The sequence below is a fragment of the Chlorocebus sabaeus genome, chromosome 20 (assembly GCF_047675955.1).
Source record: "Chlorocebus sabaeus isolate Y175 chromosome 20, mChlSab1.0.hap1, whole genome shotgun sequence".
Taxonomy (NCBI): Eukaryota; Metazoa; Chordata; class Mammalia; order Primates; family Cercopithecidae; genus Chlorocebus; species Chlorocebus sabaeus.
In genome coordinates, this window is record NC_132923.1 from 12,221,649 (window position 1) to 12,243,938 (window position 22,290).

The window sequence follows — 22,290 nt, forward strand, 5'->3', positions numbered from 1 at the left end:
TGTACTCCACACTGGGCAACAGAGCAAGACTCCATCTCAAAAAAAAAAAAAAAGGCAAGAAAGAAGAGAGGGAGTAAACCAGTACAGCAGTCTAGAAAGCTAGAACGTTATCCCTAAGAGCCAAGATGCCAGAGCAACAGACATGAAATTACTCTTCATGATATCAATACGCATTAAGTTAATAAGCCAGAAGGCTGAGAGACCAGTGGAAACAGGATGTCACAGGTTTTTTTTGAGACAGGGTCTTGTCTCTGTCACCCAGGCTAGAGGGCAGTGGTGTGATAATGGCTCACTGCAGCCTCAACCTCCTGGGCTCAAGCAATCCCAAGTAGCTGGGACTATGGTGTGCACCTGGCTAACGTTTTATTTTTTGTAGAACCAGGGTCTCACTATGTTGCAAAGGCCTGTCTCGATCTCCTGGCCTCAAGCAATCCTCCCACGTCAGCCTCCCAAAGTGTTAGGATTACAAGCATGAGCTACCGTGACTGGCTGGATGTCCCAATCTTAAGACCTGATATTCAAGTTCTATTCTTTCAGCCAAGGCCCTTAGTACCAGAAAACTCTCAGTATATCACCTGACAGATGCTGGAAGATGTTCTGAGAGAAAGCTTCAAGTCCCAGGTCAAAAGGGCCTGCATTCTGAGGCCCATTTCACAAAACCCAGGGGAGAGGCAAGAAGTGAGAAGAGGGTTAGGAAATACTCCATGGGAAGAAAGCTGAGCAAACTGAGGATATTCTGGACAAAAAACAGAAACTCGGGAAACTAATAGTTTCTGCATAGCTCAAAGAAGTTCTTCATATTCACCGAAGGTATGCAATAAGGAGGCCATAACAGCAAAACTAAGAACGTGAGTTTTAGCGTCAGACTGCCTGGGTTTGAATCCCAGCTTTACTAATCCCACCTAATAACTATGTAATCCTCACTTTCTTCATCTGTAAAACAGATAACAGTATTTGCCTCACTGTAGTTGTTTGCAGGATTAAATAAGAATATCTTAAAGGGCACTTAGGTACCTTTAGGTACCGTATTTACTTTTTGGTACACGTTGCATTTGATACATTTAAAATGCTCAATAAATGTGAGATATTGTTAATATTTAAAATAAACTACAATAAAAGTTGAGTTGCATAATTTCTAGCCTACCAATGAGATGTAAGAATCCTGTTTAGCTTCCAAGACCTAAGTAGATAAAAAATAAAAATGTCATAAACAGGTTCCTTCTATCCCAGAATTAAAGTTTTAGTAACCATTGTATCAATATGAAACTCACCTCAGGTGCCACAGGTCTCTTGATTCCAGATGCTGCTAGGAGGAAAAAAAAAAAACACACACACACACAATCATAAGAGTGTATCACACACTCACATCTCTATCAAGCACACTGAAGGCATCAGAGTTTGAGTCAAACTAAACGTGTATAAACTCCTGCCTCTTGCTCAGTGATACCAGATCCTTTTGGACAGCAATTTTATATGTCCCTCTCTCCTTCTCCATACTCACATAGGCCTTGTGCATATTCCATTTTTATTCTAGCCCCCTTTCTTACTCAAATATTCATATTTCCTCTGGGAAATATCACTTTTTTTTTTTTTTTTTTTTGAGATGGAGTCTCACTCTATCGCCCAAGCTGGAGTGTAGTGGCATGACCTCAGCTCACTGCAAGTGATTCTCCTGCCTCGGCCTCCCGAGTAGCTGGGATTACAGGTGCCTCCCACCACATCCAGCTAATTTTTGCGTTTTTAGTGGAGGTGGGGTTTCACCATGTTGGCCGGGCTGGTCTCAAACTTCTGACCTCAAGTGATCCATCCACCTCAGCCTCCCAAAGTGCTAGGATTACAAGCATGAGCCACCACACCTGTCCCTTTTTTTTTATTTTTATTTTTTAGATGGAGTCTTGCTCTGCCGCCCATTTTTTTTGTTTGTTTCAGACAGAGTCTCGCCCTGTCGCCCAGGTTGGAGTGCAATGGCACGATCTCGGCTCACTGTGACCTCCACCTCCTGGGTTCAAGCGATTCTCCTGCCTCAACCTCCTGAGTAGCTGGGATTACAGGCGTGTGCCATCACGTCTGGCTAATTGTTTCTATTTTTAGTAGAGACGGGGTTTCATCGTGTTAGCCAGGATGGTCTCGATCTGCTGACCTTGTGATCCACCTGCCTCAGCCTCCCAAAGTGCTGGGATTACAGGCATTAGCCACCACACCCGGCCTTTTTTTTTCTTTTTGAGACGGAGTTTTGCTCGTCACCCAGGCTGGAGTGCAATGGTGCAATCTTGGCTCAACTGCAACCTCCTTCTCCCGGGTTCAAGCGATTCTCCTGCTTCAACCTCACGGGTAGCTAGGATTACAGGTGCCCACCACGTGCCTGGCTGATTTTTATATTTTTAGCAGAGATGGGGTTTCACCACGTTGGCCAGGCTGGTCTCGAACTCTTCACCTCAGGTGGTCCACCCGCCTCGGCCTCCCAAAGTGTTGGGATTACAGGTGTGAGTCACTGCGCATGGTCAATTTTTGTATTTTTTAGAAAAGATAGGGTTTCACCAACTTGGCCAGGCTGGTCTTGAACTCCTGACCTCGTGATCCACCTCCCTTGGCCTCCCAAAGTGCTGGGATTACAGGCGTGAGCCACCGTGCCCACAAGAGCAAAGTTAGGCTCACAGCAAGGTTTAATTTCCAATTTACGTAGACCTTCATGAAATTCTAATCATCTCAAAGAACACAGTTCCTGCCAAAACCCTCAGCTGTCCCATCCCCCAACATACCCACATGCTTGTGCACACTAGCAACTACGGAATCCGATTCTCAATGAGGTACTCTGCATGCTTTCAGTTGAGAATAAAAATGCTGATTCTAGACTCTTTGGTCAGCGCCTGGCCTATCCTCTCCTCTTTTAACCCAGAGGAAAGAGTTTAGAAGAGACCAGGGAGAACCAATAGCCAGCATCTGCTTCTAGTCTTGTAGTTACCACCCAGAAAGTAAGCTCCTCTGTATGCAAAAAGTCACTGAATAAAGTTAAACAAGGGAAAAAAAGCAGATAAGTAATTTCAATGTAGAGTGGCTTTGAAGCTTTCTTACTCCCTAAAAAGTTCTTTTTTTTTTTTTTTTTTTTTTTTGAGACGGAGTCTTGCTCTGTAGCCCGGGCTGGACTGCAGTGGCCGGATCTCAGCTCACTGCAAGCTCCGCCTCCCGGGTTTACGCCATTCTCCTGCCTCAGCCTCCGGAGTAGCTGGGACTACAGGCGCCCGCCACCTCGCCCGGCTAGTTTTTTGTATTTTTAGTAGAGACGGGGTTTCACCGTGTTAGCCAGGATGGTCTCGATCTCCTGACCTCGTGATCCGCCCGTCTCGGCCTCCCAAAGTGCTGGGATTACAGGCTTGAGCCACCGCGCCCGGCCTAAAAAGTTCTACTTTGCTACCTTTCCTAGTTTTATCACACAAACATGTAGCTCTAGGGCTGCTACACTCTTGCAAAGTACCTAGAATAAAGATAAGATGTTGCTCCATGGAATTTTGGTGCCAACTGCTTAGCTATCTGCGACTGCAAAACTGGGACTAATTCCAAGAGTACGCAGAATGATGATGCTATTAGAGTCTAAGTAATAAAACTCAGACCAAGTGACAAAGAGAGGAGTAGAATCAGGACACAAGACCTACTACTCTCTTCCTTGCCTAAAGTTTTGCCCCTGTGGCACACATCAGAGATCCAACCTACCAAGGAACAGAAGAGAAAAATATCATACCTATTTTAAATCCAAAAAAAGGAAAAAATATATATATATACACACACACACATATATATATAAATATATTAATTTTTTTTTTTCCTTTGAGACACGGTCTCACAATGTCACCCTGGCTGGAGTAGAGTGGTGCAATCTCTCTGCTCACTGCAGCCCCTACATTCCAGGCTCAAGTGATGCTCCCACCTCAGCCACCTGAGTAGTGGGGACTACAGGCGTATACCACCATGCCCAGCTGATTTTGCTTTTTTTGCCATTATTCTTTTTTGGAGATATGAGGTCTCACTATGTTGCCCAGGCTGGTCTCAAACTCCTGGATTCAAGTGATCCTCCCACCTCAGCCTCCTGAGTCGCTGGGACTATCAGCCTGCACCACTGCACCTGGCTGTCAGCCAGACGATTTTTAAAGAGAATGAGATTCATCCCTATGGATAAAACCAGAATACTATTCAACAGAAAATGTTTTCTAGTGTCCTTGTGAAAAATACTGTAGGTATACATTATCATTTTGTAATCCATACCCATGATTTATATATATCATTATCATTTTGGGTAGGGAGACAGCATTGTAAGTTTATTCTTCCCTAGAAGAAAATATTTTATCTGAGAATCTTGAGACCTGCATCCCCCCATCTAAGGCAAAACTCTCGCAGGGCATTATTTGAATGTCTTTATTATCATCAGTCCACACTTGGAAGTGTGGCATGTACGATAAGAGAGGAGAACCTATTATCCAAGGGTGGGTATATAGGTGATAGCTTGGCTATAAATGCTGATAGCTTGGCTATAAATGCTACAGAGAAGGTCCTAGGCCAGCTCCTCCACACTGGCTCAATTTTAATATATCTCAGCCTCGGTTCAATGCCAAATTACTCCTGCTTTTTTCTCCATCACTCAGGCATCTCCACATTCTCTTATTTCTCTTTAATGCTGACTATTAACACTAAACTGCAATGCTGATATATTTTTAGAAACGTTATTTCTCTCCTATGACCGAACAACTTATGTTTGTATAAACACTTTGGAAACTTACAAATATATCTCATTTGGGCCGGGCGCGGTGGCTCAAGCCTGTAATCCCAGCACTTTGGGAGGCCGAGACGGGCGGATCACGAGGTCAGGAGATCGAGACCATCCTGGCTAACCCGGTGAAACCCCGTCTCTACTAAAAAAATACAAAAAACTAGCCGGGCGAGGTGGCGGGCGCCTGTAGTCCCAGCTACTCGGGAGGCTGAGGCAGGAGAATGGCGTGAACCCGGGAGGCGGAGCTTGCAGTGAGCAGAGATCCGGCCACTGCACTCCAGCCTGGGCGACAGAGCGAGACTCCGTCTCAAAAAAAAAAAAAAAAAAAAAAAAACAAATATATCTCATTTGTCCCTCAAAAAATACTACAGGGTTTGGAAACTATTTTAATTAAGGATTTCAGAGAGAAATAACCAAATATAATGTGCGAAACCTGTTTGAGTGCTGATTAGAAAATAATAAACCGTAAAAAGACATTTCTGAGAAAAGAGCTTTGAGAAGAAAAGTTAAATATTAATTTTATAGATGTGACACTACTATTGTAGTCATATTATACTCTCCCATCCTCACCTCTAAAAGATTCCTTAAGTGTTTTAATACGTTCTGAAGTATTTAGGAATGAAATCCCATGAGGACTGGGCTTGCTTTAAAATATTCCAGGGAGGTAGAGGTAGAAAAATGAAGTATAGATGCAAGAAGATTGGCAAAATGCTGCTATCAAAGTTAGGTGATAGGCCGGGCACAGTGGCTCACGCCTGTAATCCCAGCACTTTGGAAGGCCAAGGCAGGTGATCACCTGAGGTAAGGAGCTTGAGACCAGAATCGCCAACATGGTGAAACCCCATCTCTACTAAAAACACAAAAAAATTGGCTGGGCAAGGTGGCGGGCGCCTATAATCCCAAATACTTGGAGGCTGAGGCAGGAGAATCACTTGAACCCAGGGAACGGAGGTTGTAGTAAGCCGAGATCACACCACACCATCACACTCCTGCCTGGGGGAAAGAGCAAAACCCTGTCTTAAAAAAAAAAAAAAAAAAAAAGCTAGGTGATAAGTACATGGAGGTTCATTATACTATTCTCTCTACTTCACGTGCATCTGATGATTGCATAATGTAAGTAAAGGAAAAAAATACCACAGAAGAAAATAAAACAAGTCTGGATAATCAAACTTCTTAATCTGAGCTGACTTTTTTTTTTTTTTTGAGATGGAGTCTCGCTCTGTCGCCCAGGCTGAAGTGCAGTGGCCAGATCTCAGCTCACTGCAAGCTCCGCCTCCCGGGTTTACGCCATTCTCCTGCCTCAGCCTCCCAAGTAGCTGGGACTACAGGCGCCCGCCACCTCGCCCGGCTAGTTTTTTGTATTTTTTAGTAGAGACGGGGTTTCACCATGTTAGCCAGAATGGTCTTGATCTCCTGCCCTCGCGATCCGCCCGTCTCGGCCTCCCAAAGTGCTGGGATTACAGGCTTGAGCCACCGCGCCCGGCCAGAGCTGACTTTTTAAAAATAGAGACAGGCAAGCCAGGCATGGTGGCTCATGCCTGTAATCCCAGCATTTGGGAAGGCCAAGGCAGGCAGATCACAGGGTCAGGAGATCGAGACCATTCTGGCTAGCAAGGTGAAACCCCATCTCTACTAAAAATACAAAAAAGTAGCCGGGCGTGATGACACCCACCTGTAATTCTAGTTACTCAGGAGGCTGAGGTAGGAGAATTGCTTGAACCTGGGAGGCAGAGATCGCGCGACTGCACTCCAGCCTGGGCAACAGAGTGACATTCTGTCTCAAAAAAACAAAATAAATAAAAACAGAGACAGGCATTGAGCACAGTGGCTCACATCTATAATCCCAGTACTTTGGGAGGCCAAGATGGGCGGATTAATTGAGCCCAGGGTTTCGAGACCAGCCTGGGCAACATAGGGAGACCCCATCTCAGGGAAAAATAAAAAAAAAAAAGGAAAGAATATGTAAAGACAGGGTTCAGGCCGGGCGCAGTGGCTCAAGCCTGTAATCCCAGCACTTTGAGAGACCGAGACAGGTGGATCACGAGGTCAGGAGATCGAGACCATCCTGGCTAACACGGTGAAACCCCAGCTCTACTAAAAAATACAAAAAAACTAGCCAGGCGAGGTGGCGGGCGCCTGTAGTCCCAGCTACTCGGGAAGCTGAGGCAGGAAAATGGCGTGAAACTGGGAGGTGGAGCTTGCAGTGAGCTGAGATCCGGCCACTGCACTCCAGCCTAGGCGACAGAGCAAGACTCCGTCTCAAAAAAAAAAAAAAAAGACAGGGTTCAGCTATGTTGCCCAAGCTGGTCTTGAATGCCTGGGCTCAAGCGATCCTCCCACCTCGGCCTCCCAAAATACTGGGATTAGAAGCATGAGCCACGACACAAGGCCTACTTTCCAATTTTGTTTCTTTTTTTTTTTAAGATGGAGTTTCGCTCTTGTCGCCCAGACTGGAGTGCAATGGTGCAATCTCGGCTCACCACAACCTCCACCTCCCAGATTCAAGAGATTCTCCTGCCTCAGCCTCCCAAGTAGCTGGGATTACAGTCATGTACCACAATGCCCGGCTAATTTTTTTGGTATTTTTTGTAGAGATGGCGTTTCACCATGTCGGTCAGGCTGGTCTCAAACTCCTGAATGCAAGTGATCCGCCCGCCTCGGCCTCCCAAAGTGCTGGGATTACAGGCGTGAGCCACTGCACTCAGCCCTTCTTCTTTTTTTTTTTTGAGATGAGAGTCTTGCTCTATCATCCAGGCTGGAGTGCACTGGTGTGATCTCAGCTCACTGAAACCTCTGCCTCCTGGGCTCAAGTGATTCTCCTGTCTTGGCCTCCCAAGTAGCTGGGATTACGGGTGTGTGCCACCACACCCGGCTAATTTTTGTATTTTTAGTAGAGACAGGGTTTTGCCATGTTGGCCAGCCTGGTCTTGAACTCCTGACCTCAAGTGATCTGCCCACCTCAGCCTCCCAAAGTGCTAGGATTACAGGCGTGAGCCATTGTGCCTAGCCTACTTTCCAATTTTCAAGCTAAAACCAATTATTACAAGTCAATAACCACTTATATTAGAACAAAATCATTCAGAAAGAGATTGTTAGTCTAACTTTTAGCCTAATCCCTTTTATTATAAGAACACAGAGGAAGAGGTTAAGGAATGGGCTCAAAATCAAAGCATAGGCAGTGATAAGAGCCAAAACTAGAACCCACATTCATGATCCCTAATTCAAAACTTTCTTCTGAATCATCTTTGGCTTTTTTTTTTTTTTTGAGTTAGAGTCTCACTCTGGTGCCAGGCTGGAGTGCAGCAGCACGATCTCGGCTCACTGCGACCTCCACCTCCCAGGTTCAAGCGATTCTCCTGCCTCAGCCTTACAAGTAGCTGGGACTACAGGTGCGCACCATCACGCCCAGCTAATTTTTGTATTTTCAGTCGAGTCGGGATTTCACCATGTTGGCCAGGATGATCTAGATCTCTTGACCTTGTGATCCACCCACCTTGACCTCCCAAAGTGCTGGGATTACAGGTGTGAGCTACTGAGCCCGGCCTCATCTTTGGTTTTTAATTTCCTGGCCGCCTAGAAAGCAGCTGCAACAATAAAGCACCAATGGAACTAGAATGCTCTAACAAACTAACTAAATCTCAGATTTGCTAATGGACAACATGAACACATATATTCTTCCCTCAAGGTACCCCCTCCTTTTCCGTGAGACAAGGAAATGTTTCATTTTCACTGATAGGATTAAGAGCATAGTTGTCCTCCTTCAGGTCCTCTCAAGGAAATTAACAACACTGTTCCTCTAGCAACACTCATCAACATCACTTGCAAAAAGAATATGAAAGTACCTTTCTTTCAGTGAGATTACCTTTGTTCTGAATTAGGCAATGCCAGTATTCTAGAGGAGCAGAAACTTTCAAGTCTGATACTTGAAAGTGCAGTTTCACAGTTTTATAGATGTTAAGGTTCTCACTAGCATAGAAAATACCTTTTTGTCTTTGTAACAAGACATTAACAATTTTAACACTGCCAGGCGCAGTGGCTCACACCTGTAATCCCACCACTTGTGGAGGCCAAAGTGGGCAGTGGATCACCTGAGGCCAAGAATTCAAGACCAGCCTGGCCAACATGCTGAAACCTCATCTCTATAAAGAAATACAAAAATTAGCCAGACGTGGTGGCATGTGTCTGTAATCCCAGCTACTGGCAAGTCTGGGGCAGCAGAATCACTTGAACCCAGGAGGTGGAGGTTGCAGTGAGCTAAGATCATGACACTGCACTCCAGCCTGGGCAATAGAGCAAGACTCCATCTCAAAAAAAAAAAAAAAAAAAGAAGAAAAAGAGAAAGAAAAAAAGATAATTAGCTGGACATGGTGGTACACATCTGTAACCCCAGCTACTTGCGAGGTTGAGGTGGGAAGATGGCTTGGGCCTGGGAGGTCAAGGCTGCAGTGAGCTATGATTGTGCCACTGCACTCCAGCTTGGGTGACAGAACAAGACCCTGTCTCAAAATACATAAATAAATTAATACATTAATAAAATCAAAATGCTTCTGAAAGAATGAACAATAATTCCACCTACTGTACACAAAGGAGCTCAGAATTTTGTTGATTTAGGAAGGCTAAAGTCAGAAGGAGAAATTCCCTTCTGTACTACCCTCTCCTTCAACCCAAGGACTCTTGGTTCAGAGAGTAACAACAAATATTTAACCCGGTTTTAAGTAAAGTTAGTTCACACACAGACTTTCAAATTAGTGAAGGGAGCAGCAGCACAGTGGGTAGGAATGCAGGCTCTGAAATCAGAACACCTGAAAATCTATATCCCAGGGAAAACCAAAAAAAAAAAAAAAAAAAAGAAGAAGAAACAAAAAGAAATCAGAACACCTAGGTTTGCTAGGTTTGAATACTAGATTTAACATTTACAGCTGCGCACAATGGCTCAAGCCTGTAATCCCAGCACTTTGGGAGGCCTAGTGGGTGAGTCACTTGAGGCCAAGAGCTCAAGACCAGCCTGGCCAACATGGAGAAATCCCGTCTCTACCAAAAATACAAAACAGCTGGGCGTGGTGGCACTCACCTGTAGTCACAGCTACTCTGGAAGCTAAGGCACAAGAATTGCTTGAACCCAGGAGGCGGAAGTCGCAGTAAGCTGAGATCACAGCACTGCACTCTAGCCCGGGTGACGGAGCAAAACGTTGTCTCAAAAAAAAAAAAAAACATTTACTAAGTAGGTAACCTTGGGTAGGTTGGTTAAAATTTCTCTAGAGCAGACTGGCTACCTTATCTATAAAATGTGGAAGAAACAACATGTACCTCCTAAGGTTGTTATGAGAATTAAACAAGTTACATATAGGCTTAATCTATAATAAATGCTCTACTTAATCTACAATAAATGCCTATAAATTCTAGCAATTATTATCACTGTGAATTATGAAATACCATCTACAGGACAGGAAGGGTCACGGGAAATGAGAGGTACAACAGAAACAGAAAAGGAAAAGAGTTGAGACAGGTTTACCGAAACAAAAGGAAATGAACATGAAGTTACAGGAAAATTTCAAGGGAGAGAAAAGGTAGTCACTGATTCATAATATACTGAAGAATTCTGAGAAAAGATACTTCCAGGATAGGATAACATCTTTTTTGGAGAGGGCAGTGAGATATGGGAGCTAGAGTCAAATAATGCTTGTAAGGCATCCACAGCCTTCTTAGAAGACCATGAACTACCACTCCAAGAAGTCTGCAAATGTTATGGGGAAGAGGAGTTGGCTGCTAGTTACTGTAAGGAGCTCATGCTTCTTTAGCACAGATACACATCAAATCTACCTCTCTTATGGCTGACCCCACAGCACAGAAAGTTGAAACCTAATGAGGAAAAACAGAAAGTTATCACTTACTCCTGGGGTTCCATTTGCTTACAGCATAAGCATACATGTTTTTAAAACTCTAAAGTTTAAAATTATGAACTGGACCTCGTCAGATTCCTAGCAACATACTGTGAAATGTGGAATGATTTTTTTGTAATTCTAGGAAAATGTTCAAAAAATGGCAGAAGGAGAAGCCTCTGACACAAAAATTCTAGAAGTAGTCACAAAACTTGTACTTCAAGTCATTTCACTCTGGAGTGAATTCAGACAGCAAAACATTTCAGGTATAAGGTTCCTCTGCAGCCAGACTCTTACCTTTTAAAAAAGAATGCCGGGCGCAGTGGCTCACACCTGTAATCCCAGCACTTTGGGAGGCGAGGAGATCACCTTAGGTCAAAAGTTCACAAGACCAGCCTCCTGGCCAACATGGTGAAAACCCGTCTCTACTAAAAATACAAAAATTAGCCAGGCATGGTGGCAAGCACCTGTAATCCCAGCTTCTCAGGAGGCTGAGGCAGGAGAATCACTTGAACCTGGGAGGCAGAGGTTACAGTGAGCTGAGATCGCGCCACTGCACTCCAACCTGGGCAACAAGAGCAAAACTCCGTCTCAGAAAAAAAAAAAAAGAAAAAGAATGCACACGCTGGGCATGGTGGTTCATGTCTGTAATCCCAGCACTTTGGGAGGCTAAATCAGGCGGATCACTTGAGGCCAGGAGTTTGAGACCAGCCTGGGCCACATGGCAAAAACTGGTCTCCACTAAAAACACAAAAATTTAGCCAGATGTGGTGGCGCTACTCAGAAGGCTGAGGTGGGACGATGGCTTGAGCCCAGGAGGCAGAGATTGCAGTGAGCTGAGATCACACCATTCCGCTCCAGCCTGGGCGAGAGTCACAAGGTAGATTTTGTTTGAGGGTCTTCCGCTCCTTGAGGGCAATTTGGTACTAACTTGCAAAAAGTCGGCAGAGTGTGGTGGCTCACGCCTGTAATCCCAGCATTTTGGGAGGCTGAGGCAGGTGGATCACTTGAGGTCAGGAGTTCAAGACCAGCCTGATCAACATGGCAAAACCCCATCTCTACTAAAAATATAAAAATTAGCTGGGCCTGGTGACAAGCGCCTGCAATCCCAGCTACCAGGGATGCTGAGGCAAGAGAATCGTTTGATCCTGAGTGGCAGAGACTGCAGTGAGCCGAGATGGGATCACTGTACTCCAGTCTGGGTGACATAGGGAAACTCTGTCTCAAAAAAAAAAAAAAAAAAAAGCAAAAAGCCTTAAAAATCATTATGGACAATCTGACCAAGAAGTATTAAGTTATCCTAAGTAATTAGTAAAGCCAACAAAGATGTATATACAAGGATATACATTACAAGGATATACAAGGATTAGAGCAGTATATATATAACTAGAACTACACAGATCCCATTATTTCAAAGAATCTAAATGAACAATAGGGAACATAATATACATCATGGTGCCGTCATAAAATGGAACACTATATAACCATTATTTTTACGTATATTTATGGATGTCAATATATTGAGTGGAAAAAAATTATATAGCATAATACAAGTTTTTATAAAACATTTATCTACAAATTCACATGTATTTATACACATAGAAAAGGTGCACAAGATTACATACCAAAATGTTAAAAGATGACCATTTCCTGATAGTGGAAGTAGGCTTATTTTATAACTTTAAATTTATATTTTTCCTTACCTATATAAACTACACAAATATTTTAATGTGTATATTACATAATTTAACAATTAAAGAAAAGGAATGGCTTTACTATCATTTTCTTTGCTTAATAACCCATTTTTCCCAGTAAACCACTACTCAACAGTCCGACACATACAAACCACCACACTCCCCACACACACATTAACTCAAGCTCATTACAATCATGTTATGCTACTGTAAAGATAAGGAACAAAAAAAATATGAAAAGAAAATGCCAGAAATGTTGCTGACGATTCTAAGCTAAAAATAAGTCTTATGTTCTCATACCCTCTTTCTCAACTACATATTACTTTCAGATGCCTATATAACCTGAAACATACCTGTATCAGCACATATAAGAGATTCTCTCTTAAAAAGGGAACCATATCCCTCAAAAATCAACAGTCTCCTATAAAACAGGGATTCCCAATTTCAGCATATCTCCTGGATGCCAAGACTTCAAAAATATTAAAGAACTAGCTTCTAAATTATGAAAATAAGCTAGGAAATCATTAATGTTACTAAAAGAAATCCAGAACAGCAGAACCAGTCAAGTCAAAAGCCAAAGTGAAAACGACCCAGTCAATTCCTGCTAAATACAATGTCCAGGCTACTCTGGACACACTGCCTATAAGGTAGCCCTGCTCCACAAAGAGCACTACCACAAAAAAATACAAATTTTATTTTTTTAAAAAAGGCAGGCCGGGCACGGTGGCTCACACCTGTAATCCCAGCACTTTGGGATGCTGAAGCGGGTGGATCATGAGGTCAAGAGATCGAGACCATCCTGGCTAACTCGGTGAAACCCCGTCTCTACCAAAAACAAAAAAATAGCCGGGCATGGTGGCGGGCGTCTGTAGTCCCAGCTACTCCGGAGGTTAAGGCAGGAGAATGGCATGAACCTGGGAGGCGGAGCTTGCAGTGAGCTGAGATCCACCACTGCACTCCAGCCTGGGCCACAGAGCCAGACTCTGTCTCAAAAGAAAAAAAAAAAAAAAGGCAAAGTCAGCCGGGCCCGGTGGCTCACGCCTGTCATCCCAGCACTTCGGCAGGCCGAGGCAGGCAGATTACAAAGTCAGGAGATCAAGACCATCCTGGCTAACACGGTGAAACCCCGTCTCTACTAAAAACACAAAAAATTAGCCACGTGTGGGGGCAGAAAAAGATATTTTGTTCACGATATCTTTTTTTCTTTTTTCTTTTTTTTTTTTTTTTGAGATGAAGTCTCGCTCTGTAGCCCAGGCTGGAGTGCAGTGGCGTGATCTCGGCTCACTGCAGGCTCCGCCTCCCAGGTTCACGCCATTCCCCCGCCTCAGCCTCCCAAGTAGCTGAGACTACAGGTGCCCGCCACCACGCCTGGCTCATTTTTTTTTTTTATATTTTTATTTTTAGTAGAGATGGGGTTTCACCATGTTAGCAGGATGGTCTCGATTTCCCGACCTCATGAGCTGCCGGCCACGTCCTCCCAAAGTGCTGGGATTACACAGCGCCCAGCCTTTTTCTTTTTTTCTCTTTTTTTTTTTTTTTTTTTGAGACGGAGTCTCACTCTGTCGCCCAGACTGGAGTGCAGTGGCCGGATCTCAGCTCACTGCAAGCTCCGCCTCCCGGGTTCACGCCATTCTCCTGCCTCAGCCTCCCGAGTAGCTGGGACTACAGGCGTCCACCACCTCGCCCGGCTAGTTTTTTGTATTTTTTAGTAGAGACGGGGTTTCACCGTGTTAGCCAGGATGGTCTCGATCTCCTGACCTCGTGATCCGCCCGTCTCGGCCTCCCAAAGTGCTGGGATTACAGGCTTGAGCCACCGCGCCCGGCCTTTTTTTTTCTTTTTCTTTATTGAGACAGAGTCTTACTCTGTCGCCCAGGTTGCAGTGCACTGGGACGATCTCGGCTCACTACAAGCTCCTCCTCTCAGGTTCACACCAATCTCGCGCCTTGGCCTCCCGAGTAGCTGGGAGTAGCTGCGACTACAGGCGCCTGCCACCACGCACACCCAGCAGAGATGGGGTTTCACCCTGTTAGCCAGGATAGTCTCCATCTCCTGACCTCAAGATGCCCCCGCCTCGGCCTCCCAAAGTGCTGGGATTACAGGCGTGAGACACTGGGCCCGGCCAACAAAATATCTTTTTAAGTTTTTTTGGGTTTTTTTGGTCTTGAGACAAAGTCTCACTCTGTCACCCAGGCTTGAGGGCAGTGGCGGAACACAGCTTACTGCAGCCTCAACTTCTCAGGTTCAAGTGATTCTCCCCTCAGACTCCAGAGTAGCTGGGACTACAGGCACACACCACCACGCCCGGCTAATTTTTGTATTTTTTGTAGAGACAGGGTTTTACTGTGTTACCCAGGCTGGTTTCACACTCCTGAGCTCAAGCAATCTGCCTGGTCAGCCCCCCAAAGTGCTGGGACTACAGGTGTAAACCACTGTGCTCAGCCAAATAGTTCTGAAATGAATTCCCCTCACCCTAGTGTGTGAAACAAAACAGAGTTGGCCTTAATGGCACAGCCTCTCCCCGCACTTTCAGAGCAGAAGCATTTCTGTCAGAGATGCAATGACATCATCCACTGATGAGAAACCAACAAGCAGTGTGTGACTGACTTTAATGTTTGAAATACACATGTAATTTGGGGACGCTAGAGGCTAGCCGGATATGCATTCCTCAGACAACTGGAGTGTTGCCCAAACAGGTCATAGAGAAACAATCCCTAAGGTCCAATTTAATTACCTACCAACACTACTACATAAATATGTCAATAAGGCCAGGCACAGTGGCTCATGACTGTAATCCCAGCACTTTGGGAGGCAGAGGCGGATAGATCATCTGAGGTCAGGAGTTCGAAACCAGCTTAGTCAACATGGCGAAACCCATCTCTACTAAACTACAAAAAAATGAGCCAGGCATGGTGGCGCATGCCTGTAATCCTGACTATTTGGAAGGCTGAGGCAGGAAAATCACTTGAACCCAGGAGACGGGAGGTATGCAGTGAGCCCAGATCGTGCCACTACACTCCAGCCTGGGCAACAGAGCAAGACTCCATCTCAAAAAACAGATATGTATGTCAATAATTCCTACAGAGAGCACAAAGAGATAAGCGGCTTTTTTGGAATTAAAATGCTAACTCTCGGCCGGGTGCGGTGGCTCACGCCTGTAATCCCAGCACTTTGGGAGGCCGAGGCGGGCGGATCACGAGGTCAGGAGATCGAGACCATGGTGAAACCCCGTCTCTACTAAAAATAGAAAAAATTAGCCGGGCGCAGTGGCGGGCGCCTGTAGTCCCAGCTACTCGGGAGGCTGAGGCAGGAGAATGGCGTGAACCCGGGAGGCGGAGCTTGCAGTGAGCCGAGATTGCGCCACTGCACTCCAGCGTGGGCGACAGAGCGAGACTCCGTCTCAAAAAAAAAAAAAAAAAAAATGCTAACTCTCAGTGAACTCTTGGTTGATAAAGATGGAGAGCCACACCAAGCAGGGTGACTCATGCCTGTAATTCTAGCACTTTGGGAGGCTGAGGCAGGAGGATCGCTTTAGGCCAGGAGTTTGAGATCAGACTGGGCAATATGGTGAGACTATCTCCACTTAAAGAAAAAAAAAAAAAAGCAGTGTGGTGGCCCATGCCTGTAATCCTGAGTAGGCTGAGGTGGGAGGATCACTTGAGCTAGGAGTTTGAGGCTACAGTGAGCTATCATCATGCCATTGTACACCACCCTGGGTGACAGAGTGAGATCCAGTCTCGAGGAAAAAAAAAGCGGGGGAGGGGCCGGACGCAGTGGCTCACACCTGTAATTCCAGCACTTTGGGAGGCGGAAGCAGGCAGATCACCTGAGGTCAGGAGTTCAAGACCAACCTGGCTAACATGGCAAAACCCCATCTCTACTAAAAATACAAAAACTAGCCAGACATGGTGGCAGATGCCCATAATCCCAGCTACTTGGGAGGCAGAGGCACAAGAATCTCTTTTATTCAGGATGCAGAGATTGCAGTGAGCTGAGATCGCACCACTGCACATCAATCAGCCTGGGCAACAGAGCAAGACTCCATCTCAGAAAAAAGAAAGAAAAAAAAAAAATGCAGGCCAGTTGCGGTGGCTCACGCCTGTAACTCCAGCACTTTGGAAGGCTGAGGCAGGCAGATCACGAGGTTAGGAGTTCAAGACCAGCCTGGCCAACATGGTGAAACCTTGTCTCTACTAAAAATACAGGCTGGGCATGGTGGTTCACGCCTGTAATCCCAGCACTTTGGGAGGCTGAGGTGGGCGGATCACCTGAGGTCAGGAGTTCAAGACCAGCCTGACCAACATGGAGAAACCCCGTCTCTACCAAAAATACAAAATTAGCCAGGCATGGTGGCGCATACCTATAATCCCAGCTCTTCAGGAGGCTGAGGCAGGAGAATCACTTGAACCTGGGAGGCAGAGGTTGCGGTGAGCTGAGATCATGCCATTGCACTCCAGCCTGGGCAACAAGAGCAAAACTCCATCTCAAAAACAAACAAACAAACAAAAATTAGCCAGGCATGGTGGTGCGTGTCTGTAACCCCAGCTACTAGAAAGGCTGAGGCAGAATTACTTGAACCCAGGAGGCAGAGGCTGCAGTGAGATGGGATCATGCCACTGCACTCCAGCCTGGGCAACAGAGCAAGACTCTGTGTTGGCCTGGGGGAAAAGAAAGCAAAACCCCTTACAACATAATAGAACAAAAACAAAATCTACCCAGTCATTTGCTGGACTATCTGAGGCAATCTCTCTGGTCCTAGTTAACTTGCAATACTGAAAGACACTCTATACGCCTGCAGGTGGGAGACACAAATTATTCTTCAATTGAAAATACTCTCGAAATGTCAACCTGCCTCCTGAGAAGTACTGCTGAACACATAGCTCTAAGGAAGTGTGTTTAAAAAAAAAAAAGTGTACCATCACAACACCCTCAATAATGACTGGATCAAGCCAATTAAAACCAAGGCCGCCGGGCGCGGTGGCTCACACCTGTAATCTCAGCACTTTGGGAGGCCAAGGCGGGCGGATCACGAGGTCAGGAGATCGAGACCATCCAGGCTAACATGGTGAAACTCCGTCTCTACTAAAAATACAAAAATTAGCCGGGCATGGTGGTATGTGCCCGTAATCCCAGATACTCAGGAGGCTGAGGCAGGGGAATCTCTTGAAAGCGGGAGGTAGAGCTTGCAGTGAGCCAAGACTGCACCACTGCACTCCAGCCTAGGCGACACAGTGAGACTCCATCTCAAAAAAAAAAAAAAAAAAAAAAAAAAAAAGAAGAAGAAGAAAACCAAGACACATCTCAGAGAAAAGCTAAATTCTGTTTCTTAGCTGGTGTAAATTTTTCCTAAGCCTCCCCTAGGAAAGAGTCAGAAGTGCAAGGATGCGCCTAGAAACAAAAGCTTGAAAGCAATTTGATCTACCAGTCCTGGGGTCACCTCAGTTAATAGCCAACTAAAAGCAGTGTATCAAAGAATGAGCCGGTCAGGCACAGTGGCTCATACCTGTAATCCCAGCACTTTGGGAGGCCGAAGCGGGTGGATCACCTGAAGTCAGGAGTTCAAGAAGAGCCTGACCCAACATGGAGAAACCCCATCTCTATTAAAAATACAAAAATTAGCCAGGCATGGTGGCGCGTGCCTATAATCCCAGCTACTAGGGAGGCAGGAGAATCACTTGAACTCAGGAGGAGGAGGAGGATGCAGTGAGCCAAGATTGCACCACTGAACTCCAGATTGGGCAACAAGAGTGCAACTCTGTCTCAAAAAAAAAAAAAAAAAAAGAATGAGCAATATATTAAGATTAATCTTCATGGCCGGGCACAGTGCCTCATGCCTGTAATCAACCCAGTACTTTGGGAGGCTGAGGCAGGTGGACTACAAGGTCAGGAGTTCGAGACCAGCCTGGCCAAATGGTGAAACCCTATCTCTACTAAAAATACAAAAAGTAGCCAGGCGTGGTGGTGTGTGCCTGTAATCCCAGCTACTCGGGAGGCTGAGGCAGCAGAATCACTTGAACCCAGGAGACGGAGGTCGCAGTGAGCTGAGATCACGCCACTGCACTCCAGCCTGAGGGACAAAGCAAGACTCCATCTCAAAAATAAATAAATAAATAAATAAATAAAAATCTTGGTAACATATAGCCTTTATGCAACATCTTTACCTCAGTTTCCCAATTTGGAAAATGAGGGGGTTAAATTAAAATAACTCTACATTTCCCTCTAGTCAACTTTTGCTTCTAGTCCTACAAAACAAGTTTCATGGTTCTCAGACCTCAAATATGTATCCCTTGGCACAAAACCGTTCTTTGAAATTATGAAAAAATCCAAGTCCTTCCTTAAAAGACTTGGGTTTCCTGAATAAGCTACCCATGGCCAAGAGGCACCTGAAATTTTTAGTAGATAGCCACCTACTAATTCTATTTCCAAATCTGGTCCTATCTATCTTGAAAAAGCAATGAATTTTGCTGGGTTAAAATGAACATATTTCAGAATAGGCACGGTGGCTCACGCCTATAATCCCAGTATTTTGGGAGGCCAAGATGGGCAGATCACTTGTGGTCAGGAGTTAAAGACCAGCCTGGCCAACATGGTGAAACCTCGTGTCTACTAAAAATACAAAAATTAGCTAGGCATGTTGGCACATACCTGTAATCCCAGCTACTAGGGAGGCTGAGACAGGCGAATCGCTTGAACCCAGGAGGCAAAGGTTGCAGTGAGGGTCGCCTGAGGTCAGAAGTTTGAGACCAGCCTGGCCAACATGGTGAAACCCCATCTCTACTAAAAATACAAAAATAGCTGGCATGGTGGCTCACACCTATAATCCCAGCACTTTGGGAGGTTGAGGTGGGCGGATCACCTGAGGTCAGGAGTTCAAGACCAGCCTGGCCAACATGGTGAAACCCCATCTCTACTAAAAATACAAAAATTAGCCAGATGTTGTGGCACGTGCTTGTAGTCCCAGCTACTTGGGAGGCTAAGGCTGGTGAATCACTTCAACCCGGGAGGTGGAGGTTGCAGAGAGCTGAGATCCCGCCTCTGCACTCCAGCCTGGGCAAAAGAGCGAAACTCCATCTCGGAAAAAAAAAAGGGTTAATATACTCTAATTAAATATCCTAAAAACAAACAAACAAGAACAAAAAACCCTCTTTCCATTCCCTCCAGCCAACTTCCTTTGCTCACCTCCCCTTTGCCCACCCCCAACCAACATCTCTAATCTTTTCGGATAGCTTATTCTGGATTACTTCCATATTGCTCAGTTAAGTATACAAGGTAAATAATAAGAATATGCTGAACTCCCTACAACAGACCTACCTTCCTCTCTTTTCGCCAATGTCTTCCTCAGATTCCAACAGAGAGACTTTCCAGGAATTAGATATTTGTAAATTAATACATACTGAATACAACCATTACAAATAAACAGACTGAAATTTCACAAGGTAAAGAAAAATGGAGACAGTTTAACAAGATGGAGCAGTTGAGGGAAAAAAGTTCACTTCAAATAGAAAACAGTAACAGAATAAAAGTTTATAAGAGATATGAACAAAACAGGATAAACATGTGAAAATTAAACACTCTATTTAGATGGGAAAGGGTAGAGAAGTGAGGTGCAATAGGGGAAACGGGCTTCTTAGGGTTTCCTCTAGGAAACACCATCGGTGGTGTTTCATTCAGTCTCTCTGGGCTGGGTCTGGAGCTCAGAAAAACAAAGATTCCCTCCCTACCTGGCCATCAGGAAAGAGTATATTCTTGAAGTATACTTTTGTCCTTGATCAAGGAAACCCAGCAAACAAAAAGAATAGGGAAAAATAAACTGATTAACTTTGGTTTTCTTGTTCCCTTTTCTTTTTTCTGAGACGGAGTCTTGCTCTGTTGTCCTGGCTGGAGTGCAGTAGTGCAATCTAAGCTCACTGCAACCTCCGCCTCCCGAGTTTAAGTGATTCTCTTGACTCAGCCTCCCTAGTACCTGGGATTACACGAGCACACCACCACACCCCACTAATTTTTGTAATTTTTGTAGAGACAGGGTTTCGCCAAGCTGGTCTGGAACTCCTGATGTCAGGTGATCCACCTGCCTTGGCCTCCCAAAGTGCTGGCATTACAGGCATGAGTCACCACGCCCGGCTCTTGTTCCCTTCTTTATGTCAAGTAAGAATACTCCAAAATTCTAGGAGAGAGGCTGGGCAGTGGCTCACGTCTGTAATCTCAGAACTTTGGGAGGCCGAGGCAGGAGGATTGCTTGAGGCCAGGAGTTCAACGGCAGCCTGGCCAACATGGGGAAACCCTCTCTACTAAAAATACAAAAATTATCTGGGCATAGTGGCATACGCCTGTGATCCTAGTGACCCAGGAGGCTGAGGCAGGAGAATTGCTTGAACCTGGGAGGCGAGGGCTGCAGTAAGCCAAGATCACACCACTGCTCTACGCTGGTCTGTAGCCTGGGCGACAGAGCAAGACTCTGTTTCAAAAAAATAAATAAATAAAATTCTAGGAGAGAACAATTTAAAGGATAAAATTATCACCTTCCCTCTCCCCAGTTTGCTGGCTGTACTGGTATTATCTCTGTTGTTCACTTCAAAGGCTATAGTTTCCACTTTATTATCAAAGAAAAACAGGCAAATAAAATATTTAATAGCTATTAGGTAGCATATATTTGAGCAAAGGTATTAATCAGAAGAGTTTTAAATTAACCTAAAAAAGCCCAGCGACATTAACAAGCAAAACATACAATTTTGATATTCAACACTAACATGTAAGTACACATTATCAATTAATATCAGAAACTGGATACCTATTAGACTAGTTAATTATACTTGACAATGGGCTTCAGCAGTCATGGCAGAAATAAATCGATCAGAAGCAATGACATTCTGATACCAGTTTTCTGGCAGAATATACCAAGGTGACAAAAGGAAAAAGGGGTGGAGGGTGTCAAAATCCCTATAAAGAGTAAACAGAAAAATACCTCCCTACTTATAAAATATCAACCAAAATGGCACCTGGTGATACTCTGTATTGTGTCCTATGTTTACATTTCTAAATTTCAGTTTCTCATTCAACATGATCTAAACTGCTTTACTTTTCACTAAGAGGAAGAACTGTGAAAGAAATCAGCCCACAAATGGCTTACACTGTACACAAAAGAACACAGATCAAAAAAACATCAACAGGCTGGGAATGGTGGCTCACGCCTGTAATCCTAGCACTTTGGGAGGCTGAAGTGGGTGGATCACTTGAGCTCAGGAGTTCCAGACCAGCCTGGCCAACGTGGTGAAAGCCCGACACAAAAAGAAAATTAGCTGGGCGTGGTGGTGGGTGCCTATAATCCCAGCTACTTGGGAGGCTGAGCCTGGAGAATTGCTTGAACCCGGGAGGCGGAGGCTATAGTAAGCCAAGATTGCGCCATTGCACTCCAACCAAGGCAACAAGAGCAAAACTCCATCTCAAAAAAAAAAAAAGATCAACAAGAACCCCTACTACTGGAGTTAACAGATTACAGCAGGTTACAGGTAGGGCTCTGCTGGGAAGAACAAAGCAATCAGAATCATGGGCTGATGAGGCTGTCCCTACTATAAAAGTCTCAAGCAAAAATGCTCCAATCCTGTATCCTCTGGATTTCCCTGAGCAGTTAAGGGGGAGAAAAAGTCAGATAAGCAGCTGTAAAGTTATGTCTAAATCACTTGTGCACATAAAGTCATATAGGTGAGCGATGACCATTTAAAAAATGTTCTAGTCTGAAGCAAAAGGAACTACAGCTCATGATTATCTAGGGTTTCAAGTGCTTTTCTTTTTTCTCTTTTTTTTTTTTTGAGACGCAGTCTCACTCTGCCTCCAGGATGGAGTACAGTAGCGCAATCTCGGCTCACTGCAACCTCTACCTCCTGGGTTCAAGCAATTCTCCTGCCTCAGCCTTCTGAGTAGCTGGGATTACAGGCACCTGCCACCACACCCAGCTAATTTTTG

The 22,290-nt window shown here is 44.9% G+C and overlaps 1 protein-coding gene across 13 annotated transcripts in view; it reads right to left on the reverse strand.

The window, feature by feature from the left end:
• Positions 1–22,290, reverse strand: part of PIP5K1A (phosphatidylinositol-4-phosphate 5-kinase type 1 alpha) — a 51,491-nt gene that overhangs the window by 24,665 nt on the left and 4,536 nt on the right. For 3 of the 13 annotated variants that reach the window (XM_007977242.3, XM_007977252.3, XM_073008394.1), the window contains exon 2: positions 1,272–1,303. The exons of 1 other annotated variant lie outside the window; for it this stretch is intronic. In XM_007977242.3, the coding sequence (XP_007975433.1) occupies positions 1,272–1,303 (32 nt within the window). Of the gene's footprint in view, positions 1–1,144; positions 1,181–1,271; positions 1,307–9,830; positions 9,951–22,290 lie in introns of those variants that run through there. 9 more of the 13 variants (XM_007977239.3, XM_037997964.2, XM_007977250.3 and 6 more) reach the window with 7 other exon arrangements.